The sequence below is a fragment of the Lygodium microphyllum genome, chromosome 8, assembly GCF_053477565.2.
Source record: "Lygodium microphyllum isolate KBCC chromosome 8, Lygodium_microphyllum_v1.1.10, whole genome shotgun sequence".
NCBI classification, from domain to species: domain Eukaryota; kingdom Viridiplantae; phylum Streptophyta; class Polypodiopsida; order Schizaeales; family Lygodiaceae; genus Lygodium; species Lygodium microphyllum.
Genome location: NC_141142.1, coordinates 111,050,091 through 111,074,566, shown reverse-complemented (window position 1 = coordinate 111,074,566; position 24,476 = coordinate 111,050,091). Strand labels below are relative to the sequence as shown.

General features: G+C 43.3%; 1 protein-coding gene across 3 annotated transcripts in view; it reads left to right on the top strand.

The window, feature by feature from the left end:
* LOC148032736 (Galactose oxidase/kelch repeat superfamily protein) overlaps positions 1 to 23,974 on the top strand; it is a 46,548-nt gene extending 22,574 nt beyond the window's left edge. For 2 of the 3 annotated variants that reach the window (XM_087683389.1, XM_087683387.1), the window contains one exon: positions 23,548 to 23,974. In XM_087683389.1, the coding sequence (XP_087539515.1) occupies positions 23,548 to 23,715 (168 nt within the window). In that variant the 3' untranslated portion in view covers positions 23,716 to 23,974. Of the gene's footprint in view, positions 1 to 22,960; positions 23,512 to 23,547 lie in introns of those variants that run through there. The other variant, XM_087683388.1, reaches the window with a different exon arrangement.
* The last annotated feature ends 502 nt before the right edge of the window (positions 23,975 to 24,476 follow it).

Below are 24,476 nucleotides of genomic sequence, written 5' to 3'. Positions count from 1 at the left end.
TTGGACTGAAACTGTCATTACATGATGACAGTGATTTGTTTGATATACATACATATGCTCCTGCAGTTGGATGTCTTATCTACCTATGCAACACTAGGCTGGACATACAGTTTGCAGTTTCAGCTTTGAGCAGGTATATGCATCAGCCAGGTATGTCACATTGGCAAGGTGTCAAGTGTGTTTTTCGTTACTTGCAAGGTACTCGATCTCTTGGGTTGCTTTATGCCAAGGGGGGACCACTGCAGTTACATGCTTACAGTGATTCTGATTGGGCTGGTGATTATGATACACGTCACTCCACTAGTGGCAATTGTTTCTTTCTTGGCTCTTCTTGCATTTCTTGGCTTAGCAAGAAACAATCCACTGTTGCCACATCGTCATGTGAAGCTAAATATAAGGCAGTTTTCACTACCACAGTTGAATGTGTATGGCTTAGACGCTTGCTAGCTGATTTGGATGTATCTGTTACGGAGCCTACTCCTTTGTTTACTGACAGTCAGAGTGCCATTGCAGTGGCACGGAACCCAGTGTTTCATACCCGAACGAAACACATTGAGATCCATTATTACTTTGTCAGAGAGAGGCTACATGCAGGTCATATCAGCCTTGTCTATTGTCCTACCACCAGTAATGTGGCAGACATCTTCACCAAAGTTCTTCCTCGTGACAAATTTGAAGCATTTCGCGATGCTTTAAATTTGATATCCTTTGGTGGCGGATGATCCTTGTACTCTTGATCACTCTTCACTCCAGGGGGGTTTGTTGGGTATTTGACTCACGCCTCACTTACGCCTATGCTCATATGGGAGTGTCGGTGATCAGTAGGACACTGGGGTACTTTTTACTCTCGGTAGGAGAGGTTTTTTCCCCCAAACTTAGTCTTATTGTCGTATGTGCTTATGTGCTTATGTTACACACTTATGGGCACTTAGTGTGTGTCGGGTGTGAACATCCCCTACAACCCTAAGGTTTAAGGGTTGTACTTTGTACTTTCTGGTTACACTCTTTCAGTCTATTCTATTGGGTGTCGTTCTTCACTCTATCTCTCTCTCTCACATTGTCTACTGAACTCTCAGCTGTACCTCGATCCTTCCATCTCACAATGCAAACATGTGTGTCTCCATTGAACTTATTGATTTCTCTTGTGAAAAAAATTTGATGTTTTTTTGATTCTATGTGTTTATCTTGAGTTGAGCACTCTTCTTCATCCTTGCTCCCATCTCAAAGCGTCCCTGCGGTAAGCAACTTCCACGAACCCTCGTGTGTATTCTTCTACAGGACATTTGGTGAATCCGATGTGAAATCGTCGCTTCTGATTGTCGAGATGGGAGACTCTCCGAATACTCCACCCACTTTATCATCGAGTGCTTCTTCCTTTTCAATCGATGAGATGAAGAATTTATTGTAAACTCTTTCTTCAACCATAATGATGCAGAATCAACAGATGCAGTTATCAATGCAGTAGCAGCAGTAGTTACATGAGAAACAATTGGATCAACAACGAATGCTGCATTAAGAACAAGAGCATACACATGGTGCAACCAAAGCAATCGAGGCTATGGTAAGTGAGGGCAAATTATTTGATGGCTAGAATGTTTTAGCCTATCTTAAAGTCTTTGAAAGCTAGATGCGCTTCTTCAGAGTTTCTACCAATTGGAGCAACTATTTCCTATAGCTTGTCACACTTGCTTTGCGGGTTAGAGTGACTAATTTATTTGTGCAAGACTCAAATTGGAATGTTTTTAAGAAAGCACTCAAAGACGAATATTTTTTGGAAGATTATGGTATTGCTACGCGGAAGACATTCAAAGAGTGGGTCTATCAACCCAATAAAGGACTTGTTGCTTTTGAGTTGTTGCGGGAGTTTGAAGAGTGATACAACCAGTTGGATGCACTTGAGCAAAGAGCCCTAAACTCGGAGAAAGTGGAGTTATTCTTGTAGGCCGCTAATCCTGCACTTCAGGACGAGTTGGGAGGTCTTCTTGAAGACCGTATGTAGCCTATGGGATTGAAGACGGATTGGCAAGATGCTGTTGATGCGGTTTCCACATTGACAAAGAGGCAGAGATGGAAAGCTCGCTTGGAGAACGGCATGTAAACACCTCTAGTGATGTCTTCTCCTTTCCCGACTTCTTCTACTTCTCCTATTGCTCCTTCCACTTCTTCTCCTATTTCTCATTCTGTGTCTTTGCCTACTTGTATGCCTATTTTTACTGTGGTAATCAGACCATCTGCCAAACTGATTGTCGAAGACATGGTGGAGGAAATTTCAAAGAACTTGAAAGATCTTCAAATTAAGATAACCAAAAGAGAACAACAACCACTTAATCCAGCTTCAATTTCTGCCCCAATCTCTTCTACTCCTATGAATTCTTCCAGAAATGATCGTGTTCGCTGTTGGATGTGGTATGATAGTCGAGACCATGAGCGGAAGGACTGTCAAGACTTTGAAGAGGCGAAAAGGCTGAAGTTGGTGGTCTGGAAGGATCAGATGATATATTTCGGAGATACTGAGCAACCGATTAAACCGAATTTTGGTAAAGGAGGAATGAAGAATTTATTGGAGGAGTCTCTTTTGCGCTCTTCTTATGTGATGCGAGAGGTGGCAAGAGAAGCTGTTGCCTATGTCCTTAATTGGAGCACTTGCCGAAGGACAAATCTCCTTTATGGTCCTATGCAGTGCATGTAGAAAAGAAAGGTAAAGCTTCATCATCCGAACTTTCAACCATAGGAGATGCAATCAGAAAAGGGACTGGATGGAATGAACGCGTAGATATCTTTTCTATCTATGCTCACATTGCGAAATCTCAAGGATTTGAAGCGTTCGTTGAATAAAAGCGGAAAAGAGATAATGATCAGCCTGAAGGATCAAAGAGGGCGACTAGGAGGAGTGATCAAGTTCTTTAGCCTTTTTCTTTAGGACCGGAGCAGAGTATGGCTGATGTACAAAAGCCAAAAGTACAAGAAGATCAGAAGGCCCAAAAGATAAAGGATTCGAAGCCAAAAAAGCAACCTGGATTCAAGCTGCTATCCGACATTGAGACGACCACAGACTTGAAAAAGGTACTTGAGGAACAGATTCTTAATTGCAAAATTGAATTTACTCTTGGTGAAGTCTTGGGGATTGCCAAAAGAGAATTTCATGATGTTATCATCGACATCATAAAAAGAAAACGACAAGTTATTGAAGAGCCAACGCAGGATATGATCCATCGAGAGGCTTTAGCTGTTACTGAGGCTATTCTCTATGGGTTGCAGATTGAGGAGATTGATTCTGATGAGAAGACTATTGAGGAGTCTACAAATGGAGCTCTATGCATGCAGTTTAAGAAGTCTCTTCATCCTTTACTTCAGCCCGTACAGTATGATGAGAGAGAAGATGCGCCTAGATTGGTGCCTCGTAGTCATTTTTCTAGAAGTCATTGGGCTCGTGCGACTACAGTTTCGTGCGACTACAGAAACTGTAGTCAAGCTTGGAGAGACTGAGACTCCTTGTGTTGCTCTTTTGGATTATGGCTCCGAGATTAATGTCATAGTGCGAGATTTATATGATATTGGTAGATGGCCAGTTGGTGTGGATCATGGTTGGTGCATGCGGCCAACAACACTGCAGGAGATTTGTATGCTGCTTGTCTGAATTTGAAGATTTCTATTGGAGATGTGGGTGAGTCTTATCATTTCTTTGTATAGATTATAATTTCTTTGTACAGAACTCTTGTTCTTATCCTATTATTTTTGGGAAGCCATTTATTGCTGAGTCTTGGATGGAGACTAAAGTTTTGGATGATGGGTTTGCCTATGCACGGATCCAAAGCAAGGATGGGAAGAGAGCTGTCCAATTCATGACTGTTTGCATTAATCATCAGTGGAATAAAGATTCTTTGAGGGATTTCCCTCTTCCAGCAAGAGAGCTGAATTTTTGTTAGGTATCATTGTCTTGCGAGATGATAGTGGTACGAGTTAGGGAAAGCTCTCGCCTCCTGGCAGCCACAGTTTTTCCTCATGTGTTTATGGTGTATCCACTGAAAGTACTTTGTGTTTTCAGCATATTTCTAATATACCTAGAGCTACTAGGCAATATGTAAAAAGAAAAGAAAAAAAATTGATGCTTGCAGGTGTTTTGCAGGAAGAAGACCGGATAGATGGTCTCTATGATGACCTTTCATGCTCAGATACCATGGAAGAACTTTCGGTATTGCTAAATGCTAACAATCAAGAGTTATCATATGGCTTACAGGTCCATTCTTTGGCGATGTATTGCGAAATTGTTGATTTCATGCTTCAAAAGAATCTGGGTGTTGAGGATTCTTAGCAAAAAACATTCTTTGCTGATATAATTCAACAAAAAGAGTTGGATGTTGCTGTTTATACACAACAAAATTTGTGTTTATAGGGTATTTTCATCAAGGGTTGAAATTTGCAGGTTGTAGCAATGAAGCTAGAGTTCAAACAAAATATAAGACAGTTGACAAGAAGGTTAGACGAGTTGCAGGATCGCTACCTTTGGACAGTGATGAGATGGTTAGGAGAGCTGCTTTGCAACCTCCCTTACGTAGTCCTGTAGGTATTGGACATAAGTTTTCAGTTGAGACATTGAAAGAGATGAAGATTGGGATCAAAGATTTTCTGCTTCTTGAAGAGATAAGATGTTTTGAAGAGATGTTATGCAGACATGAAAAAGCTTTTGCTTTCTTTCCACATGAGATTGGATGCATTGATCCTAGGGTTGTGACGTCTATGGTTATTTTTACCATTTCGCATATCCCTTGGAATCTACGGTTTAATCCTGTACCAAGGGCTCACTTGCCCAAATTGGTAGAGCTTTTGAATGAGCGGATCAGGATGGGGATTTTAGAGCCATCTTCAGCTCCATATTCCAACAGACGGTTCACAGTTCCTAAGAAGAATGGGACACTCGGATTCATACAAGAACTATAGCCAGTAAACAAGGTCACTATTCGAAATGTTGGTGCATGACCTATTGTGGATGAGTTTGCCGAAGCTTTTGCTGGACATGCTATCTATTCACTTGGTGATCTTTATTCTGAATATGATCAATTCTAGCATGCCCTTCGGAGTAGAGATTTAACTATGATGAAGACACCTTTAGGCCTTGTTCGAATGTGTACACTTCCGCAAGGAGCTACTAATTTGGTTGCCCATATGATGAATGGGATGAACAAGGTTCTACGAGATTTTATTCCTGAGCTTACTATACACTTCATTGATGACTTACCTATCAAGGGTTGCTTAGAGAAAGAGAGGGATGATTCTTTAGACGACCATGGATGTAGGTTCTTTGTGGCTTCACATATTAGAGATGTTGAGATGATTCTTTGCAGGTTGGAGGAAGTGAAATTAACATTGTCAGGGTTAAGGTCTATTTTTGGAGCCAGAGAAGTTTTGATTGTTGGACATATGTGTGGATATTATGGCAGGAAGCCTTCTCTTGCGAAGGTTGATGCCATGGAGAAGATTGCGGAGACTTGCTCTTCTACTTCAGAGGTTCATAGGTTTCTTGGAGCTTGTGTGTTTTATCTTATTTGGATTCCTCATTTTGCTCATATTGCAAATGATCTCTACCAGCTCTTGAGAAAAGGGCAACGTTTTTCTTGGGATATAAAACATACCAAAGCCATGTAGAAACTTATTAAGAGCTGCTCCGACTCTTCAAAAGGTAGATTATGAGTGTGGGAGACCTATTGTTCTTACTGTTGATACTAGTTCTATTGGCATTGGATGGACTATTGGCTAAGATGTGTTAGCGATCAGAGCCAGTCAGACTGCAGCCAGTCGGACTGCCACGTGGCAGTCTGACCTGCTTCAGTATAGTCGGCTGCATTTAATGCAGCCAACCTGCAGTTATTTTGCGCCCAGTTTTTGGCTATTTTTGGCAGGATTTCCAGCAGTCTCCCATACACTTTTGTACGCAGATTACAGGTTGGAGGCTCGTGCAGATTCTGTCTCTGTTCGCAGATTTCAGACAGGAGATCGTGCAGACTGCAGTGGACTTCGAGATGAACAGCAGGTTGCATCGTCGAGGTGGAGACATGCAGTCCAGCGCACGCGCCCGTGTATATATTTGCATATCTTTGTATACAGCACACTTTATACAGCAAATCTTCGTCTTCCGCTGTCTCTCTCTCTCCTCTCTCTGCGTTCTCTCTCTTTCAGTCTTACGCTTCCGCATGGCTGCACTCTGACATGGTATCAGAGCAGTGTAGAAGGGCTGACTGAGTGAAGAACCAAACTGAAGAGGAGTTTTCATCGCGACACAAGGCTGCGTTTTCAGCATTCAAGGGCGAGTAGGAGGGTTGCGCCTCGGAACAAGACTGAAGCGAGCGTGGGCGCACGGGAAAGGAGTCCAGGTGGTGGATTTGCTGCTGTTTACTGCTGTTTGACGAGGAGGAAGTTTGAGTTTTCAGCTTTCAAGTGCAAGTTTTGCTTTTTCATCGCCTCCGGCAGGTGAAGAAGTTTCGGGACGCGGAAGAGCCCTAGCAGGCTGCATTTTCACAGTCAGAGGGGGCTGCTTTTGCGTTTGTAAAGGCATTATAGGTGAAGATGTCTACAGAGATTGACTTGGAGTTCCAGACGATCATGGACCGGAAGTCTTACCGGCTCTTTCCGCAGATCAGAAGCTCGATGGCGACAATTACCGCATCTGGTGCGTGATGATGTTGGCCATCCTTGAGTCCTACGATTTGGCGGAGCTTGTACAGGAGGAGATCCACCGGCCCTCGCTGAGAGATGAGTCCAAACTCTCTTCCGATGCTCGTGCGGAGTTGGCCAAGGCACAGTCTCACTAGGACAAACTGAATGCCAGGATTCGTTACTTTCTTTTTCTGTCTTGTACTACAGCCGTGATAGCTCACATCGAGCACTTGATGGTGGCTCGGGAGATATGGTTGGAGCTTGATCAGATGTATAACCGGATGACCCTTATGAAGCAGGTTTCTTTGGAGGTACAGATGTGGACCTTGTCCGTGAACAAGTCTTCTTCGTTGCGGAAGCACATCAACAAGCCTAGACAGCTTTAGATACAGGTTCAGAATGCGGGGAAGCCGATTTTCTCCGAAGACATGGCGATCACACTCTTGTTCCAGTTACCACCACGATTCGGTGCTTTCTACTCCGCCCTTATTGCTTCGAGGCGAGAGTCCACTCTTTGGTGGGAAGAGTTGGTTCCTATGGTCTTGGACCAAGATGAACAATTGAAGGGACAGAATGCTTCCAAGTCGGAGGCACTGACAGGTCAAGCCTCTCAGAAGAAGGGGAAGGACCAAAAGAAGAAGAAGGGGGATAACAAGTCAAAGAAGGACAAGGACAAGGACAAAGAATCCACATGCCATATTTGTGGAAAGACTGGCCATTGGAAAAAGGATTGCCCTGACAAAGACAAGAAGGATACCAACAAGGACATGAAGGATTCTTGAGCGGTAGCTGTACCATCATTAGTTGCGTTTCTTCATCTAACTGTCATTGAGGACTCTACACTGAATGCTTCTGATGCTGCGATGACAGCTCCCCAGGCTCGAGAGTGGATCGTTGATAGTGGTGCCTCCCGGCACATGACTCCTTCATCAGATGGTGTTGCCCAGTTGCGACCTTCACGTGGGCAAATTCTCATTGGAGATAGCTCTTCGGTGTCTATTGTAGGACGGGGTGAGATGCAGCTTATTCCCGATGGACGTGGTGGTACCCATACCTCAGAGGTCTTGCATGTACCAGGTTTAGGGTATCATCTACTGTCAGTTCATAAGATTTGTTCCCTTGGACTTATGGTGGAGTTTGACAGTGATTCGGTGTGAGTCTTTGATCGTGGGTCACGGAAGGTTCTCTCATCAGGATATGAGGAGAACGGCATCTACAAATTGAAGTCTTCTACTGCCCTCTCTACTCTTCTTCTTACCCCTCCAACACAGTCAGAGCTATGGCATGCTCGATTTGGCCACCTCAACTATGATTATCTTTGGAGGGCGTCACGTGGACAGCTTGTTCGAGGGTTGCTGGACATAGTGGTGAGCTAGCAGCCATGCGTCTCTTGTATTCGTAGGAAACAACATAGGGATGCGATTCCCAACAAAGCTTCACGGCGGTCTACTTCACCGATGGAGCTTGTATCTATGGATCTGTGTGGCCCTATGAGGACCGAGTCCTTGAGAGGGAGCTCATACTTCATGTTGATCATAGATGACTACAGCAGGATGATATGGGCCTATTTCTTGGCATTGAAGTCAGAAGCTTTCTCGCACTTCAAGGCTTGGCTTCTCTTTGAGGAGAACCGATTAGGCCGGAGATTGAAGACCTTGCGATCCGACAAGGGTGGTGAATTTGTTTCTAATGAGTTTGCTCGTTTTTGTGCAGATAAAGGTATTCACCAGGAGTTTGCTAATACCAACACTCCTCAAGAAAATTGCATTCTTGAACGGAAGAACCGAAGTGTGATCGAGATGGCGTGCACCATGATGGAGCGTCGACAGACACCTCAGTTTCTGTGGGCCGAGACTGTGGCTACTGCAGTCCGCATCTTTAATCGATCCCCCACTTCGGCCGTTGATGGGATGACACCTTTTGAGGCTTACTTTGGGACTAAGCCCGATGTTTCTTATTTTAGGGTTTTTGGGTGTGATGCCTGTGTTCACATTCCCAAGGCCCATCATGATAAATTTGAAGCAGCTTCTCAAAGACAGGTGTTTGTTGGCTATAGCTCTCAGTCCCAAGGCTATCGTTTGTATAATCCCGTCAAGCGGGATGTGTATACCAGTCGAGATGTGTGGTTCGTGGAGATTCCAGCCATAGCAGCGGGTGAGGAGCATCCGGTTCTTGGAGATCTAGGGGAGAATTGGGCTCCTGCGACAGTTCCTTTGGAGCCCGCGCCTTTTGATTCTGATTTTGTTTCTGATATAGAGTCTACTGTTCCACCGGTCACCCCCAAGGAGTTACCACCGGTGGATATCCCAGAATCTTCCGCTGATGGAGAGAGACGAGGAGAGGTTCGGCCTCCTCCTCGTTGGGCCTGTGACACACTGTGATTCAGGGATCGAGGGGGTCCCTGAGGAGTGGGGACCGCAGGATGGTCCGCGGCGGTCACGGAGGCACCAAGCACATTCTACGGAGCTTGTTTGCTCTAACTATTGTTTGATGATCCGTGTTATGCAGGATCGAGAGCCCACCTCCGTGAAGGAGGCTTTACAGTCCGCACCATGGAAGAAAGCTATGGAAGCCGAGTTGGAGGCTATTGAGAGGAATGGCACTTGGTCACTCATGCCTCGCCCCTCGAATAAGAAGGTGATTGGCATCAAATGGGTCTTCAAGACCAAGTACCTTAGTGATGGTTCTTTGGATAAGCACAAGGCTCGCCTTGTTGCTAAAGGTTTTGCACAGCGCCTAGGGATTGATTGTCATGATACTTTTGCCCCCACTGCTCGTACGGCGACTATTCGAGCTGTTCTTGCCTTGGCTGGCCATAGGAGATGGCCTGTCTACCAGTTGGATGTGAAGTCGGCCATCCTCAATGGTGATTTGAAGGAGGAGATCTATGTAGAACGGCCTTCTGGCTTTGGATCTTCAGATGGACAAGTCTACAGGTTGAAGAAGGCCTTGTATGGCCTCAAGCAGGCTCCGCGTGCATGGAACGAGAAGATTGATTCGTTCCTTCAGTCATAGTTGGGATATCGGCGTTCCAAGGCCGATCCGCAGCTTTATGTACACACTTCCGAGGCTGGTTGTGTGCTTTTTGTGTTGTATGTTGATGATTTGATTGTCACAGGTGATCATGCACAGAAGGTCAAAGAGACGAAGGTAGCTTTACATCGGACGTTCGAGGTGACGGACTTTGGTCTACTCCATTTCTTCTTGGGCCATGAGATTTATCAGTCTCAGAGGGGGATCTTCATCTCTCAGCAGAGATATGTACAGGAGCTCTTGGTTTCTTTTGCGATGGAGGATTGTCGGACCATTTCTACTTCAGTGGATCCAAACTAGAAGACCACTTCCGATTCAGCTTCTCCCATTGTGGATGCTTCCCGCTATCGTCAATTGATTGGATCATTGATTTGGCTCCTCAATACTCGTGTTGATCTTTGTTTTGCTGTTGGGTTCTTGGCGGGGTTCATGAGTGAACCTCAGATGGTGCATTGGCAGGCTGCCCAGAGGATACTTCGGTATTTGAAGGGGACATCTAATCCTAAGATTCATTATCCATCAGGTACAGGTGGTTCAGATCTTGTACTTGGAGGTTGGAGCGACTTGGATTGGGCTGGTGATGTGGATCACAGGTGGTCTACAACAGGTTACTGTTTTACCTTGGGTGCAGGTGTTATCTCATGGAGTAGCAAGAAGCAGCCCACGATAGCTCTTTCGTCTACTGAGGCGGAGTATCGGGCCGCATCTTCCACCACATATGAGGCTGTGTGGCTTTGAAGATTGTTGGAGGAGCTTGGCTGCCCCCAGACTCGTCCTACTTTGCTGCAATGTGACAATGAGAGTTGCATTGCCTTGGCATGGAATCCTATTTTCCATGCTTGGACGAAGCACATAGAGATCCAATACCATTTTATCAAAGAGAAGCTTCTGGATGAGACCATCACTGTGGAGTACTGCAAGATGGAGGACTCTGTATATCTTTGTATACAACACACTTTATACAGCAGATCTTCGTCTTCCACTGTCTCTTTCTCTCTCCTCTCTCTGCGTTCTCTCTCTTTCAGTCTTATGCTTCCGCACCGCTGCACTCTGACAAGATGATGCAGATGGGAATATGTATACTATTCGGTTTGGGGCGAAAGTCCTAAACGAGCCGCAACGTAGGTATTCATAGGTTAAGAGCGAGCTCTTGGGAGTTGTCACGGCTCTCAGGAACGACAGAGAGTACTTTATGAATCTTGAGTTCAGGACACATAGCAAGTAAAGACAACCCAGTAGCCTATATTCTTTCACGAGCTAGGTATGATGATATGGGTTTTTCTTGCATTGATGATGTTGATGATGTGGTTGATCTTTCACCCATGTATGCCGATCATATTTGTCATGTGTCAGTTGTGGAAAGCTTTGATGAGTCTTTGTATACAAGAGAGTATTTGCAGATTGGTCATTATTTGAGTACCATGTCTAGACAGGATGGATGGATTGATGCAGACTTTAAGAAGATTAGGAGAAAAGCTTATGTTTTCTTCTTGCGAAGTGGGCTACTTTGAAAGCATCCATGAAAGCGATAGGGAGGCAGCTCGAGCAGGAGTAAACGAGTGTGTGACAACTTGAGAGAGTGTAAGCCGAGTGAAAGTACGAGATGATAAGAGTGTACCCACAATCTGTTGGTACATAAAGAATAAAAATGTATTTATACTTAGGGCACGTAAAGGGTGTGTTCACATGTATAATGTACGTGTACTATACACGGAGGTTACCGAGTCTTTATGTCCCAACAACCTGTCAGAAGTGGAGCAGCGGTGGAAGCATAAACATGTGCTGAAATAAACTGCTGAAACACAAGACAAAAAGAGAAAAGAAAACAACACAATACAGATGAGAACTCAGATGTATGCACGGGAAATGGAATCCATATATCTGAACACGAGACAGTCGCATACAACAGTGAGTCACTGGCTGCGTGGGCACTGGCACTGGCTCCTCTCTCCACAGAGTCTGCAGATGGTGAAATGAAGTGACTGATTGAGGAGGAGCCACTGAGTATAAATAGGCTGAAAAAGTGGGGAGCAATAATGCTGGTCGGACAGCATTAATGCTGGCCGACTGGTGCATAAAATGCTCCATTGGCATAAAATGCCACACCAGAAAAATACCTAAAATACCTAATAAAAATGCCCAGCCCAGATCAAGCTCAGACTCACACATGAGCTGACAAATACTCTGCTAACACCCTCTCTCAGATCATGGGTGATCTGATACAATACAATAGTACAATGAAAAGGGATCAGAAACTATACAACATAGAACCACCAAGTAGAACCATGGATACCCAAGTAGTGGATGATCAAGCCACCACTAAGGTGCCTCGGAGAGAACCTGATGTCGATCGTACCAAACACCTGAAAATAGAGAAGATCATAGCATGTCTCTGTGTCCATCACCAATATCTCGCAGTAGCATACAAGACCATCCGGTCAAAAATGCCTCTGAACATAGGTGACCATGGATTCCCCGCCTGTGGCCAAACCACCAAAGTGTCCCCTCATGTGAGCTCCAGACGAAAGCCTCCCGCTCTCTGTCAGATAACCAGCTCAGCATGAACTTGGATGTCAATCCCAGCTCCAGGATTTGATTCCGCCAGACTGAAGTCGATGCGTCAGGGACGTCCCTCTCTGGAACCTGTGCACCTGTATAAAAGTTTAGATGAGGCGCGGCTGCCCCATCTGAACACCCGCTCACACTCCCTCTCTGGAACAAGAGAGTCGTGAGGGATGACCTCATCACCACAACTAGAAAGCAGCCGAGGAAGGGGCCACCAAGCCCTTCCCGCAATCCAAAGAAGAGGATCCCTTCCGCGCCTTGGACTTCACCTTGGTCGGAGGATCGGAGTCGAAGTCTGATGAAGGAGAGGACTCATCGGTAGAGTCAGCATCCCGCTTCGTCTTCTGCTCCTTCTTCCTGGAAGCCGCTAACTTCTTGCAGTCCTTCCGCAAATGTCCCTTCTTGCCACAGTGGTAACACTGGGCCTTCGACTTCGTCTTCCCGTTACCCCTCTCTGAAGCTACATAAGCCTCACCTCCATAATGTGCTGGAAGCCGCTCCTGTAATCTCAAGGATGCCTCATGCTCAAGAAGCATCGAGGTCATATGTGTAAAACTGATAGGAGTCGATGATGTCTGCGCCCGCAAAGCATTGGCCACTCCATCAAACTCCGGGGGGAGCTTGTAGAGGACCGTTCCGACAAGATGCACCTCGGGAAGAGCAGATTGCATGTGCCGAAGCTGGTCCTGTACTTGCGTAACACGAAGAAGAAAAGACTGAATAGTATCTTTCGGCTCAAACTTCATCTGCTGGAGCTGGCCATAAAGTGTGACGGCCCGCACGGTGGAAGGTGCCTCGTACATCTGTTGCAACTTCTGCCATACTTCAGGAGATGTCCTACAGGAGGTAACCGCCGGTAAGACCGCTTTAGAAATACACCGAAGCAACGCTGAGTAAGCACGGGCATCATCCGAGTCCCATGTGAGCACCGCTTCCTCATGGTTGTCCTCATCAAAATCTTCAGGAAGAGGAGAAGGACGGAGAGGTCGAGCAATAGCTCCACAGACGATGTACCATAGCCGCTTCTGCACAAACCAAGCTTTCATGATAGCACTCCATGTGAGATAATCAGGTCCATGTATCTTATCATCAGTGGAAGTGCACGGAGGAGCCATATGGAGAGGATAAGAAGAGAAGTAGAGAAGAGATGGAATTGAGAGAGGAAACACAGCCAAAACACAAGCACAGACTGCAGAAAATGAGAGTTCACATGCAATATAACCCAAAATCTGATCAATAGAAGACAAAATCTGCTGCAGAAAGTCAAAAAATCAGTCAAAAACTGCCAAAAACAGAGAAAACAGCCTGAAGTAACAGTCGCCCAGCCACGAGAGACGCTGAATCAGCAAAACACAGGCTGTAAACTGGAGAAAAGCAGGTAGAAAACTGTCGCCAGCAGCTGCAGATGAAAAAAACGCAGGCAGCAGAGGGTGCGGAGGCAGCAGGCGATGGCAAAACTGCAAAAAACGCAGGCTGAAAACAGCCCCAAAACAGGTCGCCTGGCTGCGACAGCAGTCGTCTGATCAGCAGGGGTACAAAACAGTCCTGAAATCAGCAAGAAAACACAACAGAAACACAAATCCTGAAAACTGATACCATGTCAGAAGTGGAGCAACGGTGGAAGCATAAACATGTGCTGAAATAAACTGTTGAAACACAAGACAAAAAGAGAAAAGAAAACAACACAATACAGATGAGAACTCAGATGTATGCACGGGAAATGGAATCCATATATCTGAACATGAGACAGTCGCATACAACAGTGAGTCACTGGCTGCGTGGGCACTGGCACTGGCTCCTCTCTCCACAGAGTCTGCAGATGGTGAAATGAAGTGACTGACTGAGGAGGAGCCACTGAGTATAAATAGGCTGAAAAAGTGGGGAGCAATAATGCTGGTCGGACAGCATTAATGCTGGCCGACTGGTGCATAAAATGCTCCATTGGCATAAAATGCCACACCAGAAAAATACCTAAAATACCTAATAAAAATGCCCAGCCCAGATTAAGCTCAGACTCACACATGAGCTGACAAATACTCTGCTAACACAACCTCCCATTTAAAGGTCCGATATGAACCTCTAGCTAACCAACTCCCACTAGTTGAATGCAATGCTTGTGCTGAGCTTTGCTTAGACTTTTAGTGAGAACATTTGCAGGGTAATCTTTTATTTTAATCTTGGTCAATGTGATTTGACCATCTTCTAGAATTTGTTGGATGAAGTGATATCTCACATCTATATGCTTTGTGCGTGAATGATACATGGCATTCTTAGCCAGATACATAGCACTCTGGCTACCACATTCCAAAACAACAGTACCCATAGACATGTTGAGATCATCTGCAAGTCTACTCAACCATATAGCTTCCTTAGAAGCTTTAGTATAGCTGATATGTATTCAGCTACAGTGGTACTCAATGCAACAATGTTCTGCAACCTGGAACACCAAGAAATAGCCCCACCAGCAACTGTAAAGACATATCCACTGGTGGATCTATGAGTGTCCAAGTCACCTGCCATGTCAGCATCACAATAACCCTGCAAACTAAGTGTACCCTGCCCATAGCAAATACTTTTTCTTTGTGTACCCTTAAGGTATCAAAGGATACACTTGATAGCCTCCCAATGTGCTTTGCCAGGATTTGACATAAACTTGCTAACAACTCCCATTCCTGCAATGTCTGGACAAGTAGCAACCATAGCATACATAAGAGAGCCACAAGCTGATGCATAAGGAACTCCTTTCATAGCATTTGCTTCCATGTCATCTCTTAGGCTGTTGGCTTTGCTAAGCTTGAGATAAGGAGGTAAGGGTATCCCAAAAGGCTTAGCTTCAGCCATGTTAAATATTCCTCAGCCATGTTTATTTCTCTGCTCATTCCTAACATGCACGAAAGCATCATATCCAAATATGTATAAATGGTCATATGAGGCTAATTTGCTAGACCAAACCTCCTCAGGGATGCCATTATTTAAGGACCTGTTGGGAGAGCAGTTGTAAATGTGAACCACGGTTTTGAGTGCCTCTCCCCAAAATGCACAAGGGAGATTAGTAGTGGATAGCATGCACGACACTCTTTCACATAGTGTCCTGTTATATTTTTCAGCCACCCCATTTGAAGAAGGGCTGTAAGGGGTTGTAAGCTCCCTCTTGATACCATGTAGGTCACAAAATGACTTGAATTCAGTCGATGTGAACTCACCCCCATTATCAATTCTCAAGCATTTCAGCTTTCTACTTGTCTGAGTGGTCACAAATGCATGAAAAGTTTTAAAAACAGCAAACACTTCACTTTTCTTTTTCAGCAAATACACCCAAATCTTCTTGGAACAATCATCAATAAAGGAGACAAAATATGCAGCACCACCCAATGATTTCACGGGCATACTACATACGACAGAATGCACTAAGTCCAAAACATTGGACTTACGAGAGACACCAGAGTAAAATGAATTTTTTATTTTCTTTCCAAATTGACAGTCATTACAAAAATCAAGTTTAGAGCCTTTTCCATTAACCCTCTTCAGAGAGGTAAGGACATCAAGTCCTTTTTGGCTCATATGGCCTAATCTCTTATGCCATAACTCCAAGTGGTTGCAAATTTCAGCAATTGCCAGAAACTTGCCATTCAAGGCTTTACAGTGCAAACAATACAATGTGCCCTTCTTGGTTCCTTTTGCAATCAGCATGGAACCCTTTTTTACTTTCCACAAACCACCACCAAACAGTGTGCTGTAGCCATGCAAGTCAAGCTGACCAACAGATAGTAAACTCTTTTTAATGCCAATCACATATTTGACATCTTTCAACACAAGCTCTTGACCATTGTCTAAAGGCAACTATACGGTGCCAATCCCATCAATGTTGCAAGCATGGTTATTTCCAAGGTACACATTTCCATAATTGCCTGCATTGAACATAGCAAAACACTCCAAGCAAGGAGTTACATGGAAAGAGGCACCAGAGTCTACAATCCAAGTCTGAGTAACACCATCATCAACTGACAAGAGTGCATCAATCACATCATCCTTGGTAATCTACATATCTTGCATGTGACATACAAGGGCATCATAATCAACTACACATAATACATCAAGCTCTGTATCTGAAAGCTCTTCTATGACCACGCTAGAGGCCACATTGGCCTTCTCTTTGCCTTTGGTTGTCTCTGATGTATCTGTCTTTTCTTCCTTGTTTTTATCTCTTGTATTCTTCGTTCTCTCTTGTTCCTTCTTATAATACCTGCAATCAGGTTTCTTGTGGCCCTTTTGACCACAGTGATAGCAAGTAATGTCACTCTTATCCTTTCCTTTGCTCTTGCTCTTGTTTCTCTGCCCTGCATTTGCATTTTTCTTTTCAGCCCTGTCTCTTACATTATAAGTTGAGTTGTTGCCTTCTCCACTAGACATACGTCTAATTTCTTCATTCAAGATAGAACCCCTCACCCCATCATATGAGAGATTGGGGTTATTGTTGAGTGAAACCACCAAGGTTTCCCGGATTCCTACGAGTCCGGCAGTGTCATGATAAAAAAGATCGCCCTCAACTTATCATCGAAGTCCAAGTTTGCATCTTTGAGTTGATTTAAAATCCCTGTAAATACACTCAAGTGCTCAACTACAGGCTTTGATTCATCCAGTCGCATATTCACCAACTGGCGCATTAAATGCACCTGATTAGCAGGTGTGGTGATCTCATAAGTAGTTTTTAGCTTCTCCCATATTGCATAACCTATGTCTAAACCCTTAATGTCTGCTAGAATGTCATCAGTGACACCCATCTTTATGTAAGCCACAATCGTTTTATTCACTCTGGCCCAATCTGCATTAGACATAAGTGTGGGTTTATCTTCCTGCAAAGTATCTTCACAAGCCTTTAGGAACAAAATGCCTTGCATACGGTCTTTCCAAAGGTCAAAGCCATGACCATCAAATTGTTTGATCTCCATCAAACTCTTGATGTCTGAACTGGAAGAAGTTGGAGCCATTTTATCATGAACACAATAGTAAATGCACTAATATGCAAAATCACAAGATGAACCAGCAAAATGCACTGTTGTTCTTTCTTAACCAGAAGTAAATCTCTGATGTTTGTACATTAACCAGCCAACAAACCTGCAAAAATGCAGAATTTACCAAATTTTGCGCAAATCCCCAAAATATCAAGTCCAAAATTGCATAAGTGTCAGTCAATTCTGACCTAGCTGAGCAAAACTTTGCCAATACATGAAAAGCCCCAAATTTTTGGGATCCAATGTCAGGAAATTTTCCCCAGAAGAGTGAAAATCTGACAAATTTGGCAAAATCCCCAAATTCATGTGGGTCACCTTGCACAATGTCTGTAATTTCTGACTCAGAATATATTGTCAGGTCTAGTTGGGATCAAATTTGGGAAATGCCCCAAATTCTCTGACTAGATTTGCACATAAATTGAAATTGTGCTTCCACATGTGAACTCCGCCAAGGAAGAGGATAAAGGGATTTAAGGAAAAACAAATTTCTGCTTTAAAAAAATGGGAAAAGGGGTCTGTTGACCCGTCAGGCGGGTTGCGTGGTGGCGCTTGCCTGTTGCGAGCGTCGTCCGCTTGTCGCCCACGTGCTCGCCAGTCGCCCGTCGTTGCCTAGCATGCTTCAGCCCGCGCTATCCTTGCCGTCGTGCCCGCGTGCACCTTGCGTGTCGTCGCGACTCCTGCGAGGTCCCTACGCCTCATGTCTCCCGCTACCCACTACGCTCGCCTGTCGCCTGCTTACTGAAGGTCGCCTGTCTATCACCCGCTTGCAGAAAGTCGCTTGTTGGTCTAGGACACGAATGTTAAGTTGCCTGCCTACTGGTCGTGTTCGACTAGTAAGACTTTGGAAAGCGTGCATAGAATCTACAGCTTTGATACTAGTTGTTGGAACCGATAGGGACGCAGCTCGAGCAAGAGTGAATGAGTGAGTGTGATAGCTTGAGAGAGTGTAAGCCGAGTGAAAGCACAAGACGATAAGAGTGTACCAACAATCTGTTGGCACACAAAGAATAAAAATGTATTTATACTTGGGGCACGTAAAGGGTGCGTTCACATGTACAATGTGCATGTACTATACACGGAGGTTACCGGGCCTTTATATCCCAACAAGCGAGGAGGATAGCCATTGTGAGTTGTTTGTAATAGAGCTTCACAAGTGCAAATCATGAAAGAATTCCATGAAAGTCTTTGGGTTGGGTATGGAGCTGTTTGGGCGACCTATGAGAAGATCAAAGAGTGATATTGGTGGAGAGACATATACAGAGATATCTCATAGTTTGTTGAGACATGCTGTGATTGTCAGTTGTTCTCTTTAGTGAGGCATGGAGATGAGCTTCATTCTACCTACCTGCTATGTATTCATTACAAGTGGGTTCTTGATTTGATTACTATGCATGTTGGTTTATGGCAGATACACTATATTGTTTTGGCACTAGAAGATCTCACAAATCAAGTGGAAGGAAGAGCATTACAGACGAAGTCGACTTCAGTGGTTTGTAAGTTTTTGTTGGAGGATGTTATTTGCAAGTATGGATGTATTGGAAAAGTTACTACAGATAGAGGTGAGTTGGATGCTAATGAGGCTAGGGAGTTTTTCTCTCGCCTTGGCATTAAATTTGCTTTGACTTCGGCATATAATCCAGAAGGCAACAGGAAGAGCGAAAGAGGCCATCCACTGATTGTGAAAGCCTTGGCCAAAGCATGCGGTGGACGGGTCAAGGAGTGGCCTGGGTTGTTGCCTTATGTCTTATGGGTTGATCGCACTACTCATAGTGTGACTACATGTTATATTCCAGGTGAGTTGATGTATGGGTAGAAGCCAGTCATGCCTACTGAAACTTGCACACTTGGAGTGCTTTACCGTGGCAGTAAGAAGAGATGACTAGAGAAGATCTTTTGGCTCTTTGTAGTCGTCAATTGGAAAGAAGACTTTAAGATATTGAGAGAGCAATTCAAAAGCTCAAACAGGCTAGGATTTGCAACAAAGACCACTTTGATAGTAGACACAGATTGAGGCCTAAAGAGATTAAGGAAGGAGATTGGGTATTGGTCTATGACAACACTCTAGACAATCGATATAGTGCTATTTGCAAGGTTTCCAAATGATGGTTTGGGCCCTATTTAGTGCAACATGTCTTATTCCTTAGAAAAGCTTGATGGTATGATGTTGTGGATTTTGGTTGCAGGGAAGAGAATCAAAGTATTCAAGAGAAGAGATGATGTAGCCTATGCAATTCAGGAGTTGGATGATGCGATTTATGATGGACTTAAGCCAGGAGATGATGAAGATGAAGACATGGACATTGGAGGTGCTTTTACAGAAGAGAAGAGTTTGCATTGACCGTTGAGCTTGGCGATGATGAGGATGGATAGCTGTGGCCCATCCGGAGGATGTGCAGGTTTGGGGGGGGTGAATGTCGTAACGTTGCATGTCCACCACTGCAAATTTGAGGGCGAAGTTTTTCGCCAAGAAATTGATCACATTAGTCACTGTCATTAGGAAATTATTTTTTGTTGTGTGTGTCTCTTATTTGCATTTGCATGATGTATGAGCACATGTAGTTAGACTAGGCACAATTTCTTCAATACATTCATAATTTTTGTAAGCATCGCTTGATTGATTGGATAGCATGGATTCTTGGGTAACGAAATCAAGAATGATGTAAAGCTGAGCACAAATCTCATGAGTTCAGGCTTTCATGAAAGGACTTCAGGAATCCAATATCGGAATAATGTATGGATTGAATTGGAAAGTGAAATTGTCCCATGCATCACCAATGATTATTGCCAATGTAATGAGAAGATTGTCATTCTTCGAGAAGGAAAAGAGACTGTGGAGGCATCTCCAACATATAATGAAGATAGTTCAAATATTGAAGGATTTTCTTGGGACTACTATTTAGAAACTAGTTGTGAGATGTTGTAGTAGAAGGAATGTGACATTCAAACTGAAAGGCCCATGGATAGCAAGTCTGCCAAAATTCAATTTACAAAACAAAAACAGATGCTTTAGCTGCCTAAGTCATTCCGAGTGATGTCATAAAAGGAGCATCATCTTCTAGAGCATGTCAAGAACTACATAGGAGACGTTGTATGTTCATGGCATACAATGAATGCAATGTACAAAAATGCATTTGCACAACAATCCGTCCTTTACACTCGGATAATATTGAGGTTTTTTAAAACATGGGAATCGTGTGCCTCATATTTGGCAAACTTTCTTGCTTATGAACCACTGGATAATGCTGTGATGTTTCCTCTTTATTTGCCATCGCCTTCTTCTATTCTCGAAGTGTCCAGGTGGAGTCAAAAGAACGAATTATAATTGATGCACACATGAAGTATACTCTTTCTATGGCGATTTTGTAGGAAGGGATGCCTTGGTAGAAAGGATGATACTTGATGAAGATGATGAAAGATTCAATATTCTAGAAATATGTGATTACTTTTGCGTTGCAAGGATGGAATTCACAAGCGTATTTTTAACATTGCGTTGAACAAGGTCAAATCTGGAATAGTACAAGTTGTAAAGATGTAATCTCTGACATCAATAGAGGATGCTTTCCTTCGATGCCTCGAACAAAGGAAGCAATTAACATCACCATATATGATGATTCAAATAATGCTTTAAAGCTTTCTAAAGCTTTTTCAAGGTGATGAACAATTATAAAAGGTGACGCGGAGATCATCTTAGATGAGGGGAGGCAGAAAGAAAAAGAACGAGGAGGTACATGTAAGTTGACGATGAATGTGGGGTGACGAAGGGGAGGCGAACGAAGCAAAGCAATAGTGGCGACGATTGAAGGGGTAGAAGAAAGACAAGCCGACGATGATCAACAAGCCTACAGAAGACGTGCGAAGGGGAAAAGCGGAGATGATAGACCAGAAGGATGACTGTTGTTTGGAGGATGTTTCGGTGATTGATCACCTTCTCCGACAGTGCCTAGAGGGACGACAGAAGGCGACGAAGAGGACCATCAACGAACACGAGAGTGAGGCAGACAGAAAGGAAGCATCAGAAGGTGACGAAGGTGGCACTGATCGATCTATAGTCAAGCAGAAGAAGGTGATGACAAAGTTGCAGAAGACGAAGCCGTAGGAGAAGAAACGATCGCCCTTGTGCTAACGCCACCCTCGAAGCATCCTCGTCTCCCAGCATCATCTCCTGACTTGACGGGGAAGCAAAGCCTCGCCCTTACTCATTCTCTTCACCTTCTGGACGACCCTTCCCATGGCGACAAGCTCCTCTACTATGCGTTATCTGACCCTGATGGAATGCAGTGCACCTACCGGTGTCGCCAAACGGTTAAGTTTGAGCTTCTGCGGAAGTTTGATATTCAAGAGAGAAGAATTTTGGAACTCTCATCTCAAATTAAACATTTATAAGTTTCACTTCACATGGAGAAGTAAGATTTAATGGAGTTTGTCAAGAGGGTAAAGCAAGTGGAAGTAGCATCAAGCTCACGAGAAAAGGCTGATCAAGAGAAGAATATTTTAGAAGCGAAACATGCTGAAGATAGAGTTCGTGTGTCAACTTGAAATGCAACATGGTGCAGAAGTAGAACGTAAGGAAATTATGGAGCAAAGATCTTCATATTACCATAAAGGTATATAAGTCATCACCATATGCTGAAGGGACTGTATTTCAATCAATCTAAATGTACCTCTTACCTATTGCGAGAAAATTCATCTCATGGGTTTTATCTTGTTCAACGACACAATAAGCTTTCATTGAAACTATATGTGTTTGATGTTCATGTACTCCTTTTATTCAAGCCAAAGCATGAGAAGCCTTAGAAGAATCCAAAGTACATAATGCAAACATGTGTGTCTCCATTGAACTTATTGATTCCTCTTGTGAAAATTTTTTGATATTTTTCGGATTCTATGTGTTTATCTTGAGTTGAGCACTCTTCTTCATCCTTGCTCCCATCTCAAAGCGTCCCTGCAACGAGTGACTTCCACGAACCCTTATGCGTATTCTTCCACACGACATCGTTCTAGTCCTTGTATTGCAAGCTTCATCACAAGGCTAAGATTCAGACCTAATTTAAAAGCTAGCAAATGGTTTTTTCTCTAGAAGTGTTGGATTGTTTTTCCAAGTCCTCCCTTAAATGACACTTTGCTTGAGCTCCTGGCACCTAGGTTCACAATTTGGGCTCTAGTACTATAGCTAGTGTGATGTGGACACAATTTCTCTTCCATTTTGAGAGGTCACTCATGTCACTTCATCCATGCTATTGGGTGGTTAATTAGAAGGTTTCCATACTTGTCTTGACCACCTAGACCCCAAAATTTTAAGGTAATTGAGGACCAAAAGATGCAAGCTCAACCTTTATCAGAAATCGTTTTTCGTAGAAGTGTGGACCACATTCCGACATGTTTACTCTTCATAGTCAGTCACTTGTAATGCTACGATGGCAATTCTAAAGCTACTTGTGCTTGAAAGCTTTAGTCTTCTCATTGTAGATGACCACAATTCACTTCACTTAATAAGAGTCAATCCCTGCAAAGTAGCACATTCCATAAGTTACATATGTCGGGAGTCAATAGTAATAATTGAAGTTTGGAGTTGGTTTGAGCTATAAGCTCATTCACACACACAAACATGCACTCATTTGGTTTTGGATGCACATGAAAAAAATTAAATGCACTTGAGTTAATAGTTTTTATTGTTAATTCTCACCTTCCTTCTTGCTTAGGCCCTCCCATTGTCATTGGTAGATCCTCATTCCTTGGAAAAGAGCCATGTTGGAATAGTAAGGACCTTAAGAACCTAACTGCAACTTGCAAAGGATAGATTGGAAAGTTTCTTTGAAGAGAATGCTCTCAAAAATGCAGGAGCAATAACTACCATTGTAAGAACTTTGCTCTCCTACTCTTGACAAATGTTTGACTTTGATTGTGACCTTGCCAAACAAAAGAGCCACTATAATGGGAGTTGTAATGAAAAGAGCTTAAGTTGTATATGCGATGAGCAATATGTCCCCTCATCATGGTCTTTTGAGGTCTTGATACTGCAACCTCATGGCTATTGTCCAAGTTGTATTTACCACTTCTTTCTCCTCTTATCCTTACCCACTTGCTCCCCTTGTGTCCTCTTTCTTCTTACATAATATAATCAACCACTTATATGTATAGGCTGGATATATGCAAGTACTATCATTTAGTGCAACTAATCTTGTTAGCATGTTTGGATGGGTGTAAGCTTGATTGAAGTTGTAAATTCATAACATGTGCTAATACTCACTCGCTTTGTTTTCTTTGTTTTGGGCTTTTTGTGTGATAGAAATGGAGAATACTCGGTAGAATGCCCTACCGTGTTAAAACAACTCTCGTGGCCTTTTGGGATGGTTGGTTATATTTCACATCAGGTCAAAGGGATAAAGGTCCTCAAGATCCTAGTCCAAAGAAAGTTGTTGGTAAAACATGGAGAACGAAACTTCTAATTCCTTGAATGTTGTAAGATTGATGTTGATGATACTTGACCTTCACAAGTTTTGAACATCTCAGATATTGAAAGAAATCCCAATATACTAGCCTCATCAAACCTTTTTGTAGGGTGCATTGTATCGATATCATCTTCCATGGTCTCTACAAGAGCATGCCCTTATGTGTTGGGCACATACAAAGTTTGCAAACTTTAACAGCTTGCTGCATGTGTATAATCGAACTTGGCATTTTTTTAATTCAACCAAATTTTCCAAGTAATGTGGAATGCCAAATGTTGTGGATTGATCAATTGCTTGAGGGTTGTGTCATGTCTTCTTGGCTTGTGATCCTTGCTCTTCAAAGAATAGTCATTAATGTGGTGCAAAAATTGGGCAGTCCCAAAGCCCATCAAACCACCTAAACATTAATTCTAATGTGGGTGTAATGTTAGGAGAAGTAAAGCTAATTGATTCCAATCGTTAGGCACATTATGATAAAGACCCATAAATGAATAGTACACATGATTGAGACTTACAATCTAACTTTTATAAAACATATAATGTTATTGCTATTATACTTGAGCAAATACTTCCCCTAAAAACTAACGTAACATAACCATAAAGCTCAGTAGAAAGTGACATTAATTCACATTTGATAATTCATTAAGTGTAATTAAGAAGGATAGTTTAAACAACATAATAAAATGAAAGCAAAAAGAAAAATCAGTGATGATCGAATGTTTTAGTTTGGATTTAGACATTTCCCATAAGAAGAGAGAGTCTATGC